Source organism: Zootoca vivipara, chromosome 13 (assembly GCF_963506605.1).
Source record: "Zootoca vivipara chromosome 13, rZooViv1.1, whole genome shotgun sequence".
NCBI lineage: Eukaryota > Metazoa > Chordata > Lepidosauria > Squamata > Lacertidae > Zootoca > Zootoca vivipara.
In genome coordinates, this window is record NC_083288.1 from 32,770,525 (window position 1) to 32,789,546 (window position 19,022).

General features: G+C 41.4%; 2 protein-coding genes across 2 annotated transcripts; both read left to right on the forward strand.

The window, feature by feature from the left end:
* Window positions 1-3,228: 3,228 nt before the first annotated feature.
* On the forward strand, window positions 3,229-7,847 carry LOC118095453 (vomeronasal type-2 receptor 26-like). Its single transcript, XM_035136702.1, has 4 exons — window positions 3,229-3,648; window positions 4,707-4,934; window positions 6,036-6,162; window positions 6,937-7,847. Exons 1-4 carry the CDS (start codon window positions 3,229-3,231, stop codon window positions 7,845-7,847), a joined length of 1,686 nt encoding a protein of 561 aa, XP_034992593.1.
* Window positions 7,848-12,717: 4,870 nt separating this feature from the next.
* LOC118095454 (vomeronasal type-2 receptor 26-like) lies at window positions 12,718-18,800 on the forward strand. The gene is made up of 5 exons (XM_035136703.2): window positions 12,718-12,935; window positions 15,764-16,094; window positions 16,274-16,489; window positions 16,902-17,028; window positions 17,899-18,800. The coding sequence occupies exons 1-5, from the start codon at window positions 12,718-12,720 to the stop codon at window positions 18,798-18,800; spliced, it is 1,794 nt and encodes a 597-aa protein (XP_034992594.2).
* Window positions 18,801-19,022: the final 222 nt, after the last annotated feature.

The window sequence follows — 19,022 nt, forward strand, 5'->3', positions numbered from 1 at the left end:
AGATGTCTTCTAAAAGTCAGATACAGTTGTACCTTGGTTCTAGAATGGAATTCCATTCCAGAAGTCCATTCGACTTCCGAAAACATTCGAAAAACAAGGGGCGGCTTCTGATTGGCCGCAGGAGCTTCCTGCACTCAATTGGAAGCTGCAGAAGTGCCGTCGGACGTTCAGATTCCAAAGAATGTTTGCAAACCGGAACACTCACTTCTGGGTTTGCGGCATTCGGGAGCCAAAACATTTGAGTCACAAGGCATTCGACAACCAAGGTATGACTGTAGTTGTTTATTTCCTTGACATCTGAAGGGAGAGCGTTCCACAGGGAGGGCCCCGCTACTGAGAAGGCCCTCTGCCTGGTTCCCTGTAACTTTGCTTCTTGCAGTGAGGGAACCAGCAGAACACTCTCAGAGGTGGACCTCAGTGTCCAGGCTGAGCAATGGGGTTGAAGACACTTCTTCAGGTATACTGGGCCGAGGCTGTTTAGGGTTTTAAAGGTCACCACCAACACTTTGAATTGTACTTGGAAATGTAATGGGAGCCAGTGAAGGTCCTTTAGGACTGGAGTTATATGGTCGTGGCAGCCACTTCCAGTCACCAGTCTAGCTGTCACATTCTGGATTAGTTGTAATTTTCGAGTCAACTTCAAATGTAGCCCCACATAGAGCACATTGTGGTAGTCCAAGTGGGAGATAATCAGAGCATGCAACACTCTAGTGAGACAGTCTGCAGGCAGGTAGGGTCTCGGCCTGCGTACCAGATAGAGCTGGTAGACAGCTGCCCTGGACGCAAAATTGACCTGCACCTTGAAGGACAGCTGTGAGTCCAAAATGACTCCAAGGCTGTGCACCTGGTCCTTCAGGACCAGGGAATCCCCCACACCGTTCAGGACCAGGGAGTCCCCCACACCCACCCTCCCCCTGTCCTCCAAGAACAGTACTTCAACCTCAATCTGTTAGCTGCCATCCATCTGCCAACCGCCCCCAGATGGTAATATAATAATAATAATGCTGAAGAAGATGCAGAACATAGTGGGTTTATTATTATTATTTAGATGTGGAATAGTTTGATACATAATGCAACTTTCATTCTAGTGCAGTGCCAAAGAATTACCAACACATTCTGGCCTTGGCATTTGCAGTGAATGAGATAAATGAAGACCCTCTGATCCTACCCAATATCACCTTAGGCTTCCACATCTATGACAGCTATTTCAAGGCAAAGCAGACCTACTATTCTACAATGCTTCTTTTATCTACATTGGAGAGATTTGTTCCGAACTACAAATGTGACATCCAGAATAAGCTGACAGCAGTGATTGGAGGACTAGACTCCAAAATCTCTGTAGCAATGGCAAATATCCTTGATGTCTATAAGATTCCACAGGTAGGTAAGGCACACATGCTCATTTGTATGTGTGAATAGTGCAGAATTAATATATATTTACTTATTTATTTATTTCAGATATGTATATACTGGTTAACGCTTGGATTCTTAATAGATTTCCATAAATGATAATTAGAATTAGAATTCATCATAGAACCAAAAACATAGCTTTATCATACTTTTGAATGTTTTGTGGAATAGAAAAGATTTCAAAGTGCAAAGGAAGCACATCAGGACAGAGAAAGAGGGGAGGTTCACTACCCAAGTGTTGGGGAAATATTGGGGTTCAAGCCCAATGCCTGGAATAGTCAACAGAATCCAGACACCAATTTTTCATAAAATTGAACATTTGTTTAGTCAATGAGATATATGTGGATACAATTTTGCAAGGTCTCCTGTATGTAGGCATTGCACCCTATAATACATTGCCATAAACTCTGGGTTGGATCACCAATGTACACATACATATTTATATCTTTTAAAAAATATTTGTTTCTGGCTGCTTGTGAAAGAGCATGAGTTCTGAGGAAAGAAGTTCCTATACCAACCATAAAAGGACTTTGGTTAGACCCTATTGTCTCTTGGTCAGCCCTGTATCTATAGCATGGGATAATAGTCACTAACTTTATGAGGTTGACATACACTTTGTGTCTTAATGTCAGGCATACCTGCCAAGTCCCGGACTGCAGAATCTGGGACCGGCAGCCGCATGACACCGGAAGTGGCATAGACGCAACTTCCGGTGTCACTTTGCCCATCTATGAGCACCAAAAATGGCCACCGCCGACACCGGAAGTTGTGTCTACACACTTCCAGACATGCGTAGACATGACCTTCGAAGCTGGCGCCAGCCATTTTCGGTGCCTATAGATGGGCAAATCAGGGGGGGGAAATGGCCGCTGGCAGGAGAAGAACGGGAGAATAACAGGAGACGAAGTGATACAGGGGACCACTGGGAAAAGGTAAGAAAAATTGGGGGTTTCCCGGGGAAAACGGGGTACTTGGCAGCTATGATGTCAGGGCTGGAGAACCTTTTTCAGCCAAAGGGCTGAAAAAGGCAAAATTCTGAGGGCCACATGGTGGTGGGCTGGGAAAGAATAAGAAGTCGGTGGGTCAATGAATGTAAAGTTTAACTTTGTAGTGTAGGCTAGTTTCGAGACAAAGAGGCATTATCATAGATTAAGGACTCACTCTAGCTAGGCAAAAACACTCATTGTAAGAAGCAGGGCCAGTGACAGGTGTGGCCTGGGGAGAGTTCTGAGGCACAGATAAAGAGGCCTAGGAAGCTGCATTTGGTCCCTAGGCCTGAGTTTCCATACCAGAGAATTAATTGACCACTACACATGAAACTACAGTTTATAAATTGCTATACCTATCTCTCCCTCTTAAATCTTAATCTCTGTTCAGCTCGTATATGGTTCTGCTCCAGTGATGAATGATAAAGCCCCAGGACTTTCTTTCTTCCAGATGACCCCCAAGGAAACACTTCAGTATTCAGGGATGCTCTCATTGTTACTGCATTTTGGTTGGATATGGATTGGGGTCATTGTTATGGACACAGACAATGGAGAGAGATTTGTGCAAATTGCAGTGTCACTGTTCTCCCAGAACGGTATTTGTTTTGCCTTCATAGAAGTGCTCCCCTTTTCAATTTCTTTCACTGAATTTGATGATAAGTTAGAACATGGGTCAAAAATACACGCTAAAGCCATGGGCAGCAAAGCCAATGTAATAGTGTTTTATGGGGAATCTAATGCTATGATGTATCTGAGATGGTTTCCATATCTGTCAAAAGAGGAACATGAAACAAATATATCGAGAGGTAAAGTGTGGATATTGACAGCCCAGATGGAGCTCACTTCATTGGCCTTTCAAAAGAATTGGGATACAGATATAATCTTTGGTGCTCTCTCTTTCACAATTCACACCACTGACCTACCAGCGTTCAAGCCATTTGTTGAGCGCATCAATCCCTCCAGGACAAAAGGAGACAGTTTTATCAGAGACTTCTGGCAGCAGGCTTTTGGCTGTGTATTCTCAAATACTGTTTTGGAGAGGGTAGATGGATACATTTGTACTGGTGATGAGAAACTGCAGAACCTTCCTGGAACTTTTTTTGAAGTGAGCATGACTGGTCACAGTTACAACATCTACAACGCTGTCTATGCTGTGGCCCACGCTTTGCATGCCATGGCCTTGTCTAGAGTAAAGCACAGTGCAATAGTGGATGGAAGGGTTTTGAAGCTTCAGAATCTTCAGATGTGGCAGGTAGGGGCCTGAACATCATCATATAACTTTGCATGGTATCTTACGTAGGTCTTACAAAAGGCCCCCAAAGAGTGTAGAATCCTATCCCTCATATTGATCGCAAGATCATATTAAACCTATAGAAAAGTAAAAGTATAGGGTGTTTATAAACATGTGCAATTGATCAAGCACAAATACTTGTTTTTTTGTTTTTGTTTTGTTTTTTTGGAGCTGCAACTGGAATAGCAACTTTGCTGCAGAGCTTGGTAATCCAAATGACATTTTGCAGCTAGGCTAGGAGTAAGTTTTCTGTAGCCCCTAGAAAAAGCTGTAAAATTTTATGGCATGACATGACCTTCTCAGATAGTTGGTGTTGGCTGCTATGAAATTATTATAATTTATTATTTATTAAATTTGTATAGTTCTATACCTGTAGATCTCAGGGTTTTTCACAACATAAAATTACAATATAAAAAAACACACAAAATACACCCCCACACAAAACATTTAAAAGGGCATTGGGTGTCAATCAGCCAAAGGCCTGGTTGAAGAGGAATGTTTTTGCCTGTCACCTAAAGGTTCATAATGAAGGCACCAGCCAAACCTCCCTGGTGAGAGCATTCCACAAACAGGGAACCACTGCAGCAAAGCCCATTCTCATGTTGCCACCTTCTGGACCTCTTGTGGTGGAGGAACACAAAGAAGGGCCTCAGAAGGTAGGTTGATATGGAGAGAGGTGGTTGTTGAGGTATTGTGATCCTGAGCAATTTAAGGCACTTTGAATTGGACCTGGAAACTAATTGGCAGCCACTGCAGTCAAGCCAGGATTGGGGTGCTCAAACTGTCTTGCTCCACTGAGCAACCTGGCCACTGATTTCTGCACCAGCTGAAATTTCTGAACCATCTTGTGGTCTCTAAATTTACATCATGAGCAGCCTACATTCATGTAATTTTGTGGATTCACATAGCGATTCCTCTGCCACATTCCATGGCAGCATTCTGATGCCACATTCAGACCTTCATTTGCAAAATCCACCTCTAGACTTCCTTAAATTATTGCCTTTTCCTTTGCAATCTAGCTCCATCAATTTTTGAGAAGTGTCTCATTTAACAACAGTGCTGGGAACAGGATTTCTTTTGACCATAATTTGGAATTATTAGCAGAATTTGATGTTATCAATTGGATAGTTTCCTCAAATCAAACCTTTCACAGAGTGAAAATTGGGACTGTGGATCCTGACAGTCCTTCAGACCGAGTGCTGACCATAAATGAAGATGCCATCACATGGCACAAGTGGTTTAACCAGGTAGGATCTGACTGTTGGCAGCTTTGGAAATCTCCCATTATTGAATAGTACTGCCTCTCTGTGTGGAAGTGCAAAGCAAATTTCTGTGAAAAATCGTTAGCTCTCTTTTAACAATTATGTTAGAAACTAGCCTTCTGTAAGGTAAAGGGACCCCTGACCATTAGGTCCAGTTGTGACCAACTCTGGGATTGCGGTGCTCATCTCGCATTATTGGCCAAGGGAGCTGGTGTACAGTTTCCAGGTCATGTGGCCAGCATGACAAAGCCGCTTCTGGTGAACGAGAGCAGCACACGGAAATGGCATTTACCTTTCCACTGTAGCGGTACCTATTTATCTACTTGCACATTGACGTGCTTTCGAACTGCTAGGTTGGCAGGAGCTGGGACCGAGCAACGGGAGCTCACTCTGTCGCAGGGATCCGAACCACCAACCTTCTGATCGGCAAGCCCTAGGCTCTGTGGTTTAACCCATAGTGCCACCTGCCTTCTGTACTGTGTGATAAATTTAAGCAAATTGGGTATCACCCAATCAGTTTTCCAAAATCTGTCAAATATCCGAGAAGTGAATGTGGATAAAAATAACAGATATATATATATATATATATATATATATATATATATATATATATATATATATATATAAAATAACAGATATATATATATATATATATATATATATATATATATATATATATAATAGAAAATAATGAACTTGTAAATGAAAAAATAATATGATGCATTGCAGTATATTGAATATTATGTTAAAAGGAAGGTTCTTAATCCTATTTGTAAAATACATTGTGTTTTAATTAAATATAATTTGAATTCTGAAATACTGTTCGTTGACAGACTAGGGTAATTTATGCTTATGTTTACATTTATACCTTAATCAATGTTACTTGGGAAAATGAACAGCAACAAAAATAAACAAAAATGTGTTATAAATATAGGCATAATACTACAGTATATACAAGCTTTGAATTGCAGTTTGTAAGATCGAACCCATTCATACATGAATGAAATGCCTTCCTGCTATAGACAGTCTTGGGGGGGGGGGGACACTAAGTAGGGTTAATAATTTTAAACTATTTATTCTCATTAGGCACAGCCTGTTTCTGTCTGTACAGAGAGTTGCCATCCTGGTTTTAGGAAGAAAGGGAGGGAGTCGGAGGCATCTTGCTGCTATGATTGCATCCCTTGCCCAGAAGGAGAGATTTCCAACCAGAGAGGTATGAAATATATTATTTAGGTTTATCAAAAGAATGGGTGCCATCCAGAGGAATATGCTTATAACTGTGAATGCTTCAAGGTTACTTTTTTGTTCTTTGATTGATAGATTTGTTAAATGGTTTGGTGAACTGGATCTAAGAAGGAGCTGCAGCTTAGGGAGAATTTGGTCCATGTGGTATCATTTGGACCTGGTTATTGTAAAGAAATTAATTCAATTAAAATTGCAATGCATTATTAGTAGTGCTGCTCTGCTGATATATCACCAAAGAAAGCACCATTCAAAATTTTTATTGTGGTGCACCTCAAAATCGGGATTCTCAAATTAGTGGTGCTCCTTGGCTATAAGCTACAAATTTTGTCTGTTGTTTTTTTAAAGAAAAGCCCATTAATAGAGAAATTTGCAGCTATATTTTGCTTTAGCAGCTATCATTCGTGTTTTTGTGAATGGCACTGCAACATCCTTTACTTTGGTCTTTCTTTAAACAGTGCTTAGATGCTGCAGGAGATGAACAAAAGTTCCCCCTTTAATGATCATGGGTCTTCTGCTACATTTAGCACTGTAATCTCAGGCTGCTTAATACATCATTGTTTTTAGTACTAACAATGCTGCTTAATATCTTTGAGGCTCTAATCTACATTTGAGAGTTCCAGCACTGAACATGAATATGAATTTGTACAAACAGTTTTGACAGTGTGAAGGAAACAGTTTTATCCATCGTGTTGAAATGTTATGGCATATTTGTAAAATAAAGATCTTGGCTTTTGTATTTTAGACATGAATGACTGCATTAAATGTGCTGATGAGAAGTATCCAAGCAAAAGTCAGGATTTATGTATTCCTAAGTCCGTAACCTATTTGTCATATGGGGGACTGCTAGGACTTGGCTTAACCTGTTTTGCTCTAGCCTTTTCTTTCACCACTGCTCTGGTGCTAGGAATATTTATAAAACACCATGACACTCCCATCGTCAAAGCCAACAACCAGAACCTCACCTATACTCTCCTAATCTCTCTCCTGCTCTGCTTCCTTTGTGCACTGCTATTCATTGGGAAACCGCAGAAGATGATGTGTCTCCTCCGACAAACTGCTTTTGGCGTCATCTTCTCTGTGGCTGTTTCTTGTGTGTTGGCCAAAACTACCACAGTGGTCCTGGCTTTCATAGCCACCAAACCTGGATCTAGGATGAGGAAATGGGTAGGGAAGAGGCTAGCTAACTCCATTGTGCTTTTCTGCTCTGTTATTCAAACTGGTATCTGTGCAGTATGGTTGGCAACCTCTCCCCCCTTCCCAGATGTGGACATGCACTCAGTGACTAAAGAAGTTGTCTTGGAATGTAATGAAGGGTCTGTGACTATGTTTTACAGTGCCCTGAGCTACATGGGCTTCCTGGCAATTGCCAGCTTCACTGTGGCCTTTTTTGCCAGGAAGTTGCCTGACACTTTCAATGAAGCAAAGTTCATCACTTTCAGCATGTTGGTCTTTTGCAGTGTTTGGTTGTCCTTTGTTCCAACCTACTTAAGCACCAAGGGAAAATACATGGTTGCTGTGGAGATCTTCTCCATCTTAGCCTCCAGCATTGGATTGCTAGGTTGTATCTTTTTTCCAAAATGTTACATTATTCTGTTGAGGTCTGAGCTGAACAACAAGGAACATCTAATGAAGAGGAAAGGCAGAATGATTTGAATATAGAATTAAATATAGCACAGAAGCTGCTTTGTGCGCGCGCCTCTTATACATTGTGTCTACACTGCAAAATATTTCTAAGAGGTTTTTTCCAAAAATGTGACCTGGACAAATATTCACTCAAATTCCATCAATTTCATCTAATATAAAAATTCCAATGGAAAAGAGATCCAAAAATCTTCCTAAATGGATACGATGTATCAAGTAAAGTACATTACATCAACATATATTCACTTACATACTATGCCCACCAAACCTGGTGGTAGGTTGGAAATGCCAAAAAGGAAAAGCTAATCATACCAGGCAACAGCAGCCACATCACTCGTATAAGTGCTTGGGAAGAAAAAGGCTGTGATGAACACCAAATTATAATATAATATTTATATGATCTTACCAAAATACCAGATATTAGAAATGTATTTTTATACTGTAAACTACTCTGTGATAGTCTGATGAAGGATATAAATTTAATAAATATATAAAAGTAAGATTCACTCATTTCCTGTGTTTTCAAATTCAACTATTTTGCAAAATAATTTGCAAAATAAGTGTGTACAGGAGAATAAAAGCTATCCAAATGTTAAATTATTAGACCTTCAACAGTCAGGCAGTGATGTAGCCTGCCCATATCCATGTTCACAATCTGAGGACAGGTGGGGAGGATTATAGCCATTCGCATCTGTAATCAATAAAGTTGTGGCCTATTTGAACCAAATTATAAATTGCTGTCTTTTCTGGACGTTCATCAGCTAGGGAGCGACAGGGTCACGGGGCCTTGGCATGCAATTCTTAATACACTTTTGACATAAGGGATTTATTTCCATATATCTTGTACTGACGTAAGTACAAGATATATGGAAATAAACTCATTTTGTCAAAAGTGTATCAATTGTCGAAGGATAGCTTCAGTGGTTTCCCTGCAATGGGATGAAGTGTATGAAAAATAAAATAAAACAAGGATTCACCAGCTACAGCCATCCCTGCATCTGGAAAGTTTGACTTCAGTTGTTTGTGCTGTGGTGGCCTCCTGTCTCATCTACTGCAATGTGCTTATGTGGGACCATCTTCAAGGGAAGATGGTCCAGAGACCTCAACTATTATAGAACTAGTGTTATTCAGCCCGTTCAGTAAACGGGCGCTAGAACATGTGAGAGGAGCGGCAGCCTTCTGAAGCCCGCTTCCTCCCGAGTAGACCTGCCTTCCCTCCCTCTCTGCGCTCGGCTGCTGCGTTTGCTGCGTCTGGGAGGAGAAGGGGATGCAGCCTTCTGAAGCCCGCTTCCTCCTGAGTAGACCTGCCTTCCCTCCCTCTCTGCGCTCGGCTGCTGCGTCTGGGAGGAGAAGGGGAGGCAGCCTTCTGAAGCCCGCTTCCTCCCGAGTAGACCTGCCTTCCCTCCCTCTCTGCGCTCGGCTGCTGCGTTTGCTGCGTCTGGGAGGAGAAGGGGATGCAGCCTTCTGCAGCCCGCTTCCTCCCGAGTAGACCTGCCTTCCCTCCCTCTCTGCGCTCGGCTGCTGCGTTTGCTGCGTCTGGGAGGAGAAGGGGATGCAGCCTTCTGAAGCCCGCTTCCTCCCGAGTAGACCTGCCTTCCCTCCCTCTCTGCGCTCGGCTGCTGCGTTTGCTGCGTCTGGGAGGAGAAGGGGATGCAGCCTTCTGAAGCCCGCTTCCTCCCGAGTAGACCTGCCTTCACTCCCTCTCTGCGCTCGGCTGCTGCGTCTGGGAGGAGAAGGGGAGGCAGCCTTCTGAAGCCCGCTTCCTCCTGAGTAGACCTGCCTTCCCTCCCTGTGTGTGTGTGTGTTTGTGCATGAGAGAGAGAGAGAGAGAGAGAGAGAGAGAGAGAGAGAGAGAGAGAGAGAAGCGCACAGGTCTATCTCGCAGCCTCCTCCTCGCACTGCTGCTTAGAAGCGAGTGGTTGGCGGCCGCAGGTAGGTAAACGGTAGGCAGAGGGGTTGGGGGGGAGAGCGCGCGCGTGTGCGCGGTCTAAGTCTCTGGTCCAATCCCTGTGTCCCTGGGGCACATGCACAGTAACCCAGGGACACACGGGACAACTTGGACGCAGGGACACTTGGACTTTATTATATAGGATGTATCTGCTAGGCTGGTAAGTGGGAAGCCTGATGGGATAATGTGTCACTGGTCCTGAAAGCAGTGCACTGGCAGCCAATGAGCTAGTTGGCTTAATTCATGGTGTTAGTACTAGCATATAAGGTCCTAAATGGCCTGGGATCTAAGTACAGTGGTACCTCGGTTTATGAACACAATTGGTTCCGTTCATAAACTGAAGCGTTCATAAACTGAAGTGAACTTTCCCATTGAAAGTAATGGAAAATGAATTAATCCGGTCCAGATGGGTCCGCGGCGTTCATAAACCGAAAATTCATAAACCGAGGTGTTCATAAACCGAGGTTCCACTGTACTTAAAAGTGTGCCTTCCCCAGTATCAACCATTTTGCACTCTACAATCGGAAGGTGCAGTTTTGTTGATGGTGCTACCATTAGGGGCAGCTGCCTGGTTGGCATTGATGCATGATAGTCTTTTCAATGGGAGCACCCCATCTGTGGAATACCCTCCTTGGTGAAGGTATCCACTACTTCTCTCATTTTGAATTTCAGGAGGGGGGCGGGTTCTGTTTTATCTTTCCAAATCACATTGATTCAGCCTGGCATTTGTGATTCCTGTGAATCCCACTTCATGCGTATATTATAAAGAATGGAGACAAGATGAAACCAACTGTTCAGACATGAGCAGAACCCGCCAGTGATACTTTCTGTAACAGACCCTGTGCCTGTGGCTAGGAGTAGAAACACAATATCCCTGACTCCTGCATTTCAGAGTCAATTCAGTTGGATGCCATGGTCTGTGGTATCAAAAGTTCTTGAGTGAATCGGGAAAATCAACAGGGTTATGCTTTCTAATGCTTTTTAATGTATTTTGGTATTTGATGGAAGCCGCCCAGAGTGGCAGGGAAAACCCAGCCAGATGGGTGGGGTATTATTATTATTAACAACAACAACAACAACAACAACAACAACAACAACAACAACGGGAAATGTTTAAGCATGTAGGTGACCAGCCAATCCTCTCTACCAAAGCACTGTGTCCACATCCAGAGGCTTCATTATCTGAAAAAATGACCCCACACAAAATGATCAGATGTTGCTCCAGACCATAGCTGCCAAGTTATCCCTTTTTTAAAGGGATTTCCCCTTATGCTGAATAGGCTTCCTCGCGAGAAAAGGGAAAACTTGGCAGCTATGCTCCAGACATCTACACAGGACTAGTATCAAGAGAGGTTCAGTATGAATATGAGCAGCTTTACCCACAATAGGTAAACCCACAATGGGTAAACCCACAATGCCTTGCCAATTTGTCAGAGCAGGCTCCTGAGTTTTTGTTTTAATCACTGTAAAGATTCAGACACTCAAAGGAGAAATATCAGTCCAGTTACTTTGTAGTGAGTGCAGCTTCCCACCCACCCCAAGGTCTCAGTGTTCTGCTGATCTTCTTCTTCTTTCTTCTTCTTCTTTGGCGATCACTCATAGCCGAGTGAGATTGTCTTCCATAAACACGATTTTAACAATGGGTCCGTAAGTGACTGTGGAGGCCAATTCTGGATCCACATGTCCTTCCACAGTGGGGACATTGGTTTCCAGGCAGGAGTTGATCACGGTGTGGATTTGTTGGCCACCAGCATTACGCTTTCAATTTTAAAGTTCGGAATAGAGTAGTTGCTTTGGAAGACGATCATCAGATCGTTCTTCTGATAATGCTGGGAGCAATCATGTGTGCTGGTGGGAGGTCAGAGGGCAATTTGACCGTAAGGCTGCCATACGTTCAGATTTTCTTGGACATTACTGGGATGTCAATGGTGGAAGTGACGTTCGGGGGGATTTCCAGGAAGCGGAGGTTTGTCCTGGATCTTCAGCAAGCTCAACAATTTTGGGGTGTCCTGGTTTTTCTTTTTGAAATATGGGAACCCTACCTGACCATGACTCTGAATAGTTGATACAAGGCCTGGTTACTGACCCCACTTTTTTCTTTTCCCTTTCCAGCCATCACCACCTTTTTGAAGCCAGTGGACACATTTGGAATTTTAAAAAAGTGCTGTGGGCACCAGTCACAAAAATGGCTGACATGGTCATAGCATAGCTGCCAAGTTTTCCCTTTTATCGCGAGGAAGCCTATTCAGCATAAGGGGAAATCCCTTTAAAAAAGGGATAACTTGGCAGCTATGGACATGGTATATCACAAAATGGCTATATTGGGGACATCATATAATACAAAATGGCCATTGTGGGGAGGGAGAGAATAATGACTTCAATTTAGGAGAGGCTGAGCTAATGCCAACAGGAAACGTTGTGGTTGTTTTGAAAATAGTGTCCTTGTCTTTCTCATTTCAAACCTTTTTGCCCCTTCCTTTCCTAACTGAAAGAGAAAATCTGTGTCAACCCCCCCCCCAAAAAAAAAACAACTTTCCAGAGTATGAGACAAACAACTTTGTTCATTTGCACAGGGGCTTTCCTATTTTAACTCAACAATTACATTTAATTTAGCAATTGACTTCTCAATTAAAGGACAGTAATTAGTTCTGATATTCATCCAAACCTCTGTGGAATTTGCATGGCCATTACCAAAACAAAGAGCAAAGACTGTGAAGGATGTCATAAATATACCCAGTACAATTCAGAGCTGGGGAGGAGGACTGGGAACAGGGGGGTGTTCACAGCTCTGATCTTGGATATTCCAGGCTTCAGGCTTATCAGGAAAATGTAAAACATTCAAATCATGAAGTTTTAACCACAGAAGCTGCAGTTCTTGTGCTATAAAAGTGGGGGGACTTTATGTGCAGAGGAAAGATTTGTCTTGTATCGAGGATGGTAGTTTTAGTGCTCTTGCTGCTGGCACTGTTTCCTCACATGGTATGCAAGGCTCACACTCTTCAGTGCAGTATCCTTTATCCTCACTCTCCACTTCACACATATCACCAGTCAGGAGACCTCATCATCGGTGGTGTGGCTTATCATGCTGGCATCGTCACCAGTTTACTACCTTTCACAGAAGAACCTCTGCCAGTGTTGACGGAACCATTTGTGTAAGGTCTTAATAACTGTTTGCTTTTCTTGTCTTTTTCAGGCACTAGGGTAATAAGAAGCCTTGAAACGCTGGCTCCTTGAATTGAGCTGTAGGAAAAAGCTAAAGTGTTTAAGGCAAGGGTTGAGGGTCTGGTGAGAAAAGGTAGCTTTATAAAATAAGTTACAGTCATTGCACACACAGAATACAAAAGCATAAAAATAAAGAAAGCATAGAATGACCCCCCCCCAAAACCCACCCCATCCTCCTGATCTTTAAACAGTATTCTTTTTACAATTCTGAATAAGAACACTATAGGTTCTGATATCAGTCTTTCTTCTAAGATAACATTAATAACTGGCTATCTTAGCTTCCAAAAGCCATTTGCAGATTTACAGATTTATGTACAATAGATAAAATCTCATTCATCGTATTTAGAATTATCATCGGGGGTTGATACAATAGCTATATCACCTTTAAACAATTTTCCTGCAGTAGAGAAGCTACAATAAAGTTACAATAAACAATCATTCCTAGAATTTTCTTTAATAAATTTGCTGCTTCTTTTTCCTATTATGATAATTTTGCAAATGCAATGCCTGACGGTATATTTTGGAATCTGCTTTCTTTGGGTTATTAAACAAAATATTTTCAAACCATGAGAACTCTTGATAAGTTGTCATTCTCCTCACCACCCTCCTAATTTAAAATGTATAATTTCTGAGTATTCAATTAGTAATGGTGCTCATTGACATGTTGAAAAGTTTTCTGTACTTTTATCCAGTCTCTTTGTATACTGTACACCATGATACATATATTGGTCAAAATATCCTAATCGTCCTTTGTTGAAATTTGAACACAAACACTGGTGTTGTTTATCTTTTTATAAATATATATACCTTATAAATGCTATAATACCTACTTTTTGACATTGCTTTTTTTAAAGTGTGGGATAACTTTCTGAAACAGATTCTCACTTTCATTTCAGTGTAGTCCCTAAGCATTACCAACACATCCTGGCTTTGGTTTTTGCAGTAAAGGAGATCAATGAAAATTCTCTGATCTTACCCAATCTCACTTTGGGTTTCCACATCTATGACAGTTATAACAGCGCAAGGAGGACTTATCATGCCACAATGCTGCTTCTATCAGCACTGGAGAGATTTCTCCCTAACTACATATGTGAGCAACAGAAAAATCTAATAGCAGTTGTTGGGGGACTGGATGCCCAAATTTCCATCCACGTGGCAACTCTCTTGAGTAACTATAAGGTTCCACAGGTAGGAATCTCTCTGTCTGTAGGTGAGTGGGTGTAACATGGGGAGTTAACACATATATTCTTAGACATACTGCATTTCTGTTCTATAATTCAAAGACGTTAATGTGTGCCTTGCAAAAAACAAGACAGACTTATTTTTTCCATGCATCTCAGAGCCAAATTTGAAAAACAAGTTTAGTCCGATGTTGTTGATAGAGTTTTTATGATGCTGTCAGTTCTGCTGTTTCTTTTGTTTTATTGTTTTGATCGTATTATATTCAGGAGGTTAAAAGAAAGCTTAAACTGTAGAAGAAAATATTCTTCATAGTACATTCACCATTGAGGGGAAAATTAAGCGCAAATAAGGACTACATAAAAACTATCAATGTATGGAAGAACCGCACCTTGCCAGGTGAGCTCTGAATGTAATGTTAAGAAAAACAAGTGCTCAGAACTTGAGTAACTAATATCAAGGCAGCAAGGAGAGTTCAAGGGAGATAAGCATTCACTATTTATGTGGACATCCAGGTAGACACAATTAGGGGGAAACACAATTAGAGGCAAGGGAAAGCAATGTGTAGTTGGACATGCACTCTTGATTGTAAGAAGGCTGATTTCAAAAAAGGTTAAATAACTACTATGTGAGATCTCATGGTCAGAAATACTCAGAGAGAAGGGAGCCCAAGATGGATGGGAGTTTCTTAAAGGTGAAATATGGAAGGCGCAAATGCAGATGATTCCAACAAGAAAGAAAAGTGAGAGACATCTAAAGAAACTAATGTGGCTGCATAAGGAGCTTACAGATGAGCTGAGATTTTTTTAAATAAAAAAATCCTCTTGTCCTCTATAGCCCCCACACTCCACAAATAACTGTTCCAGATATACCGTAGGGAGCAGTGGTTTCCCTTGAGGGGAGCAGGAATCAACAAAATGTAATTCCCTATCTTGCTGACATATGGCTTTCATCTGAAAAGGGAGCAACACTGGTTTCTAACCTACATGGATATGTTTTGAAACCTTCAATATGCAATATACAGTATATCTGATTATTGTTGTCTTTCTTCATCTCTTCAGCTCATATATGGCTCTGTCCCATTGATGAATGAGAGAAACTTAGGACTTTCTTTCTACCAGATGGTACCCCATGAAGCCCTTCAGTACAAAGGGATTCTTTCTTTGCTTCTGCATTTCAGGTGGACATGGATTGGGGTCCTTGTAATGGATAATGAAAATGGTGAAAGATTTTTGCAAGCTGTTTTGCCAGTATTTAACCAGAGAGGTGTCTGCTTTGACTTTACAATAAGAGTCCCTATGTTAACTTCTGTCTCTGAACTGAATGAAATGCTAGAAGATGGGACAAGGATACACAATGAACTAATGAATAGTACAACCAATGTAGTTGTGTTTTATGGTGAATCTAATTCCATGGTGTTTTTGAGATGGCTTCCCTATTTTTACAGAAATCCACCACGCCTACCAAAGGGCTTAGTGTGGATATCAACAGCTGAAATGGAGCTCACTTCCTTGGGTTACCAAAAGGATTGGGAAACAGAAATATTCCATGGTGTCCTGTCCTTCACAATTCATTCCAGTTACGTCCCCAATTTCAAACCATTTCTTGAGAGCCGAAATCCTTCCATTACAAAAGAAGATGGTTTTATCAAGGACTTCTGGCAACAGGCATTTAGCTGTGTATTCTCAGATCCAGATGTGGAAGATGTGGAAGGGGATATTTGCACTGGGGAGGAGAAACTGGAGAGCCTTCCAGCACCATTCTTTGAGATGGGCATGAATGGCCACAGCTATAGCATCTACAATGCTGTCTATGCTGTAGCCCATGCTTCACATGACAAGTTTTCATTTAGATTCAGAGCAAAGGAAGGCAGAGGAGGCCAGAAGTATCAGAATCAACAGTTGTGGCAGGTAATAGGCTCACGTGACAGAGCATTGCAACTGTATAATCTATCTCTGATTCCTAAAGAGTGAGCACATTTATCATGAATATTTTCTCACTCAGAATGTTGTACCCAACATTCAATCTTATTATGAAAGGTTCAGCTGTGTCCTCTTCTAAATTCTGGCCATTCCCTTATTCAAACTAGATCCATCACTTTCTCAGAAGTGTGTCCTTTAACAACAGTGGAGGAGACAATATTTATTTTGACCAAAATGGGGAGTTAGTGGCTGGATTTGATATAATCAACTGGATTGTTTCTTCAAACCAATCATTTCACACAGTGAAAGTTGGGAGTGTAGATGCCAACCAAGTCTTCAGAATCAATGCAAATGCTATTACATGGTACGACCAGTTTAACCAGGTAGGCCCCAATTGTTAGCCATTTGAGTATTATTGCCACTCATCTTCCAAGTCCCTGAACAGGGAAACTGAGTGAACGGCAACACTCCCACTGAATTCTTTGAGACTCAGGGTATTCCTGCACAGAATGTTGACAATTGACCTCTCCCAGAGGGAAGTTGATCAGCAACACTTTGAGGAGCACTCTGGCTCCCATCAAGTTATGTGGGAGCCAGCACATGGTGGAGGGACCATGAGATAGCAATTCCTGCTTTGCCTCAGGTGGTAAAATAGGATGAGGTGTATCTGACTTCATTCATAGATTACTGAAAAGAGATATGACTTTAGTAACAAATGAAATGTTCACACAAAGAAAAGGATTCTAACCTCATTATTATGAACATTATTTTTTGGTTTTCTCTTTTATGGATTAGTCCCAGCCTCTTTCTTTATGCACTGAGAGGTGTCACCCAGGTTTTAGGAAGAAAGTGAAAGAAGGAAAGCCATTTTGCTGCTATGATTGCATCTCATGCCCAGAAGGGAAGATTTCAGATCAGGAGGGTAAGTATCTGATATACGAGATCACTTGAATCAGAGTATTAAAAACAGATCCATTTAATAAAAATGATGAAACCTTCTGTGTATCTATATAATGGGTAGTTCTGGTGATATCTTAGCATAGAAGAAAACTTTCAAAGGTAGTGTTTAGCATCACCTACACATTGAGGTTTCAAACACATTACCTGTTTGTTTGCTTTGTAAAAAATGAAGCTTGTGGACCCCTCCCCCCCCCCCCAAAAAACTTAGTAGTTCTGGCTCATACATTTGTGAAATGGACACTTAACTGTTGTAATGTAGTTTAAGGGGCCCTGCCTTCAAAGAATTTCACTTCCTTCAATGGCTGTGAAATAAGGAGATAACTCTTCCAGGACCACATCATTTTCCTATATTTTATGAAATATATGAATGTTTGTCTGTGCATTTATATATATATATATATATTATTTACTTCTACCCCCCTTCTCCTCTCCTTCCCCTGCCTGAACTTTTTCACAACCTCTGGAGGGCTACGAAGAACAACTACCATTGACTTATAGGTGTGACCAGAAACCGTAAATGCTCAAAAATTAATTAATGAAGGAAGAAGGGGAAAATAAACAGAATACAAGAACCAATCAAAATGTATCAATTACCAAATATATGGTTCTTACATATTTTATGGTCATGACCTAAGATTAGATCATATTGTGACCAGGTATTAACTGAAATAAATGTAACAATGTGGTATGAAGTGTCAAGAGATGCTCAGCGTAGCTTTAGAGCTACAAAAACACTGACATTGCTATATCATATGAACATAGAATCTTATCTGTCAGGAAAGAACAATTACAGCATGTTGCTGAGACTAAGGCTACATGTTTTCTTTTATAGACATGAATGACTGTAATAAATGTTCAGATGAAGACTATCCAAACAGGAACCAGGACATGTGTATTCCCAAGGATATAAGCTTCTTGTCTTATGAAGAACCTTTGGGCATCAGCTTAGCTTGCTTTGCTCTTTCCTTTTCTTTGATCACTGCTCTGGTGCTGGGAACATTTTTGAAGCACCACAACACGGCCCTTGTCAAAGCCAACAACCGAGACCTCACCTACACTCTCCTCATCTCACTCCTACTTTGCTTTCTTTGTGCATTGCTATTTATTGGCCGACGTGACAAGGCGACCTGTCTCCTCCGACAAACTGCTTTTGGCATCATCTTCTCAGTAGCTGTTTCTTGTGTGTTGGCAAAAACCATCACAGTGGTTCTGGCTTTCATGGCTACTAAACCAGGATCCAGGATGAGAATATGGGTGGGAAAGAGACTGACCAATTCTGTTGTTATTTCCTGTTTTCTTATTCAAGCAGGCATCTGTACTGCGTGGCTGGGATTCTCACCCCCATTCCCTGATGTTGATATGCACTCAGTGGCTAAGGAAGTTGTTCTAGAGTGTAATGAGGGATCTGTGGCTATGTTTTACTGTGTCCTGGGCTACATGGGTTTCCTGGCTCTTGTCAGCTTTACTGTGGCTTTCTTTGCCAGGAAGTTACCTGACAGTTTCAATGAAGCAAAGTTCATTACTTTCAGTATGCTGGTTTTTTCCAGTGTCTGGTTATCTTTTGTTCCAACCTACCTCAGCACCAAGGGAAAATACATGGTAGCTGTGGAGGTCTTCTCTATCTTAGCTTCCGGTGCTGGTCTTCTGGCTTGCATCTTTGCTCCCAAATGCTATATTATTTTGTTGCGACCTGAGTTGAACAATAAGGAACATCTAATAAGAAATAGGGCATGAAGAATTTGCACATCTTCATCATACCTTTTAGTTTTTAATTTTATAGTTGCTCTGTGTAGATTTTCCAACAGATTTTCACATCTAATATGACACTTCTCAAAGTGTCCTGAGTCATGTGGTATTAAAAAAATCCTCTATACTTTCCAGAGAATGTTAATATGTAGCTAAAGTATGAGAAAAACCTTTCTTGAGAATATAACAACCAACCATTCCTTTTTTTCT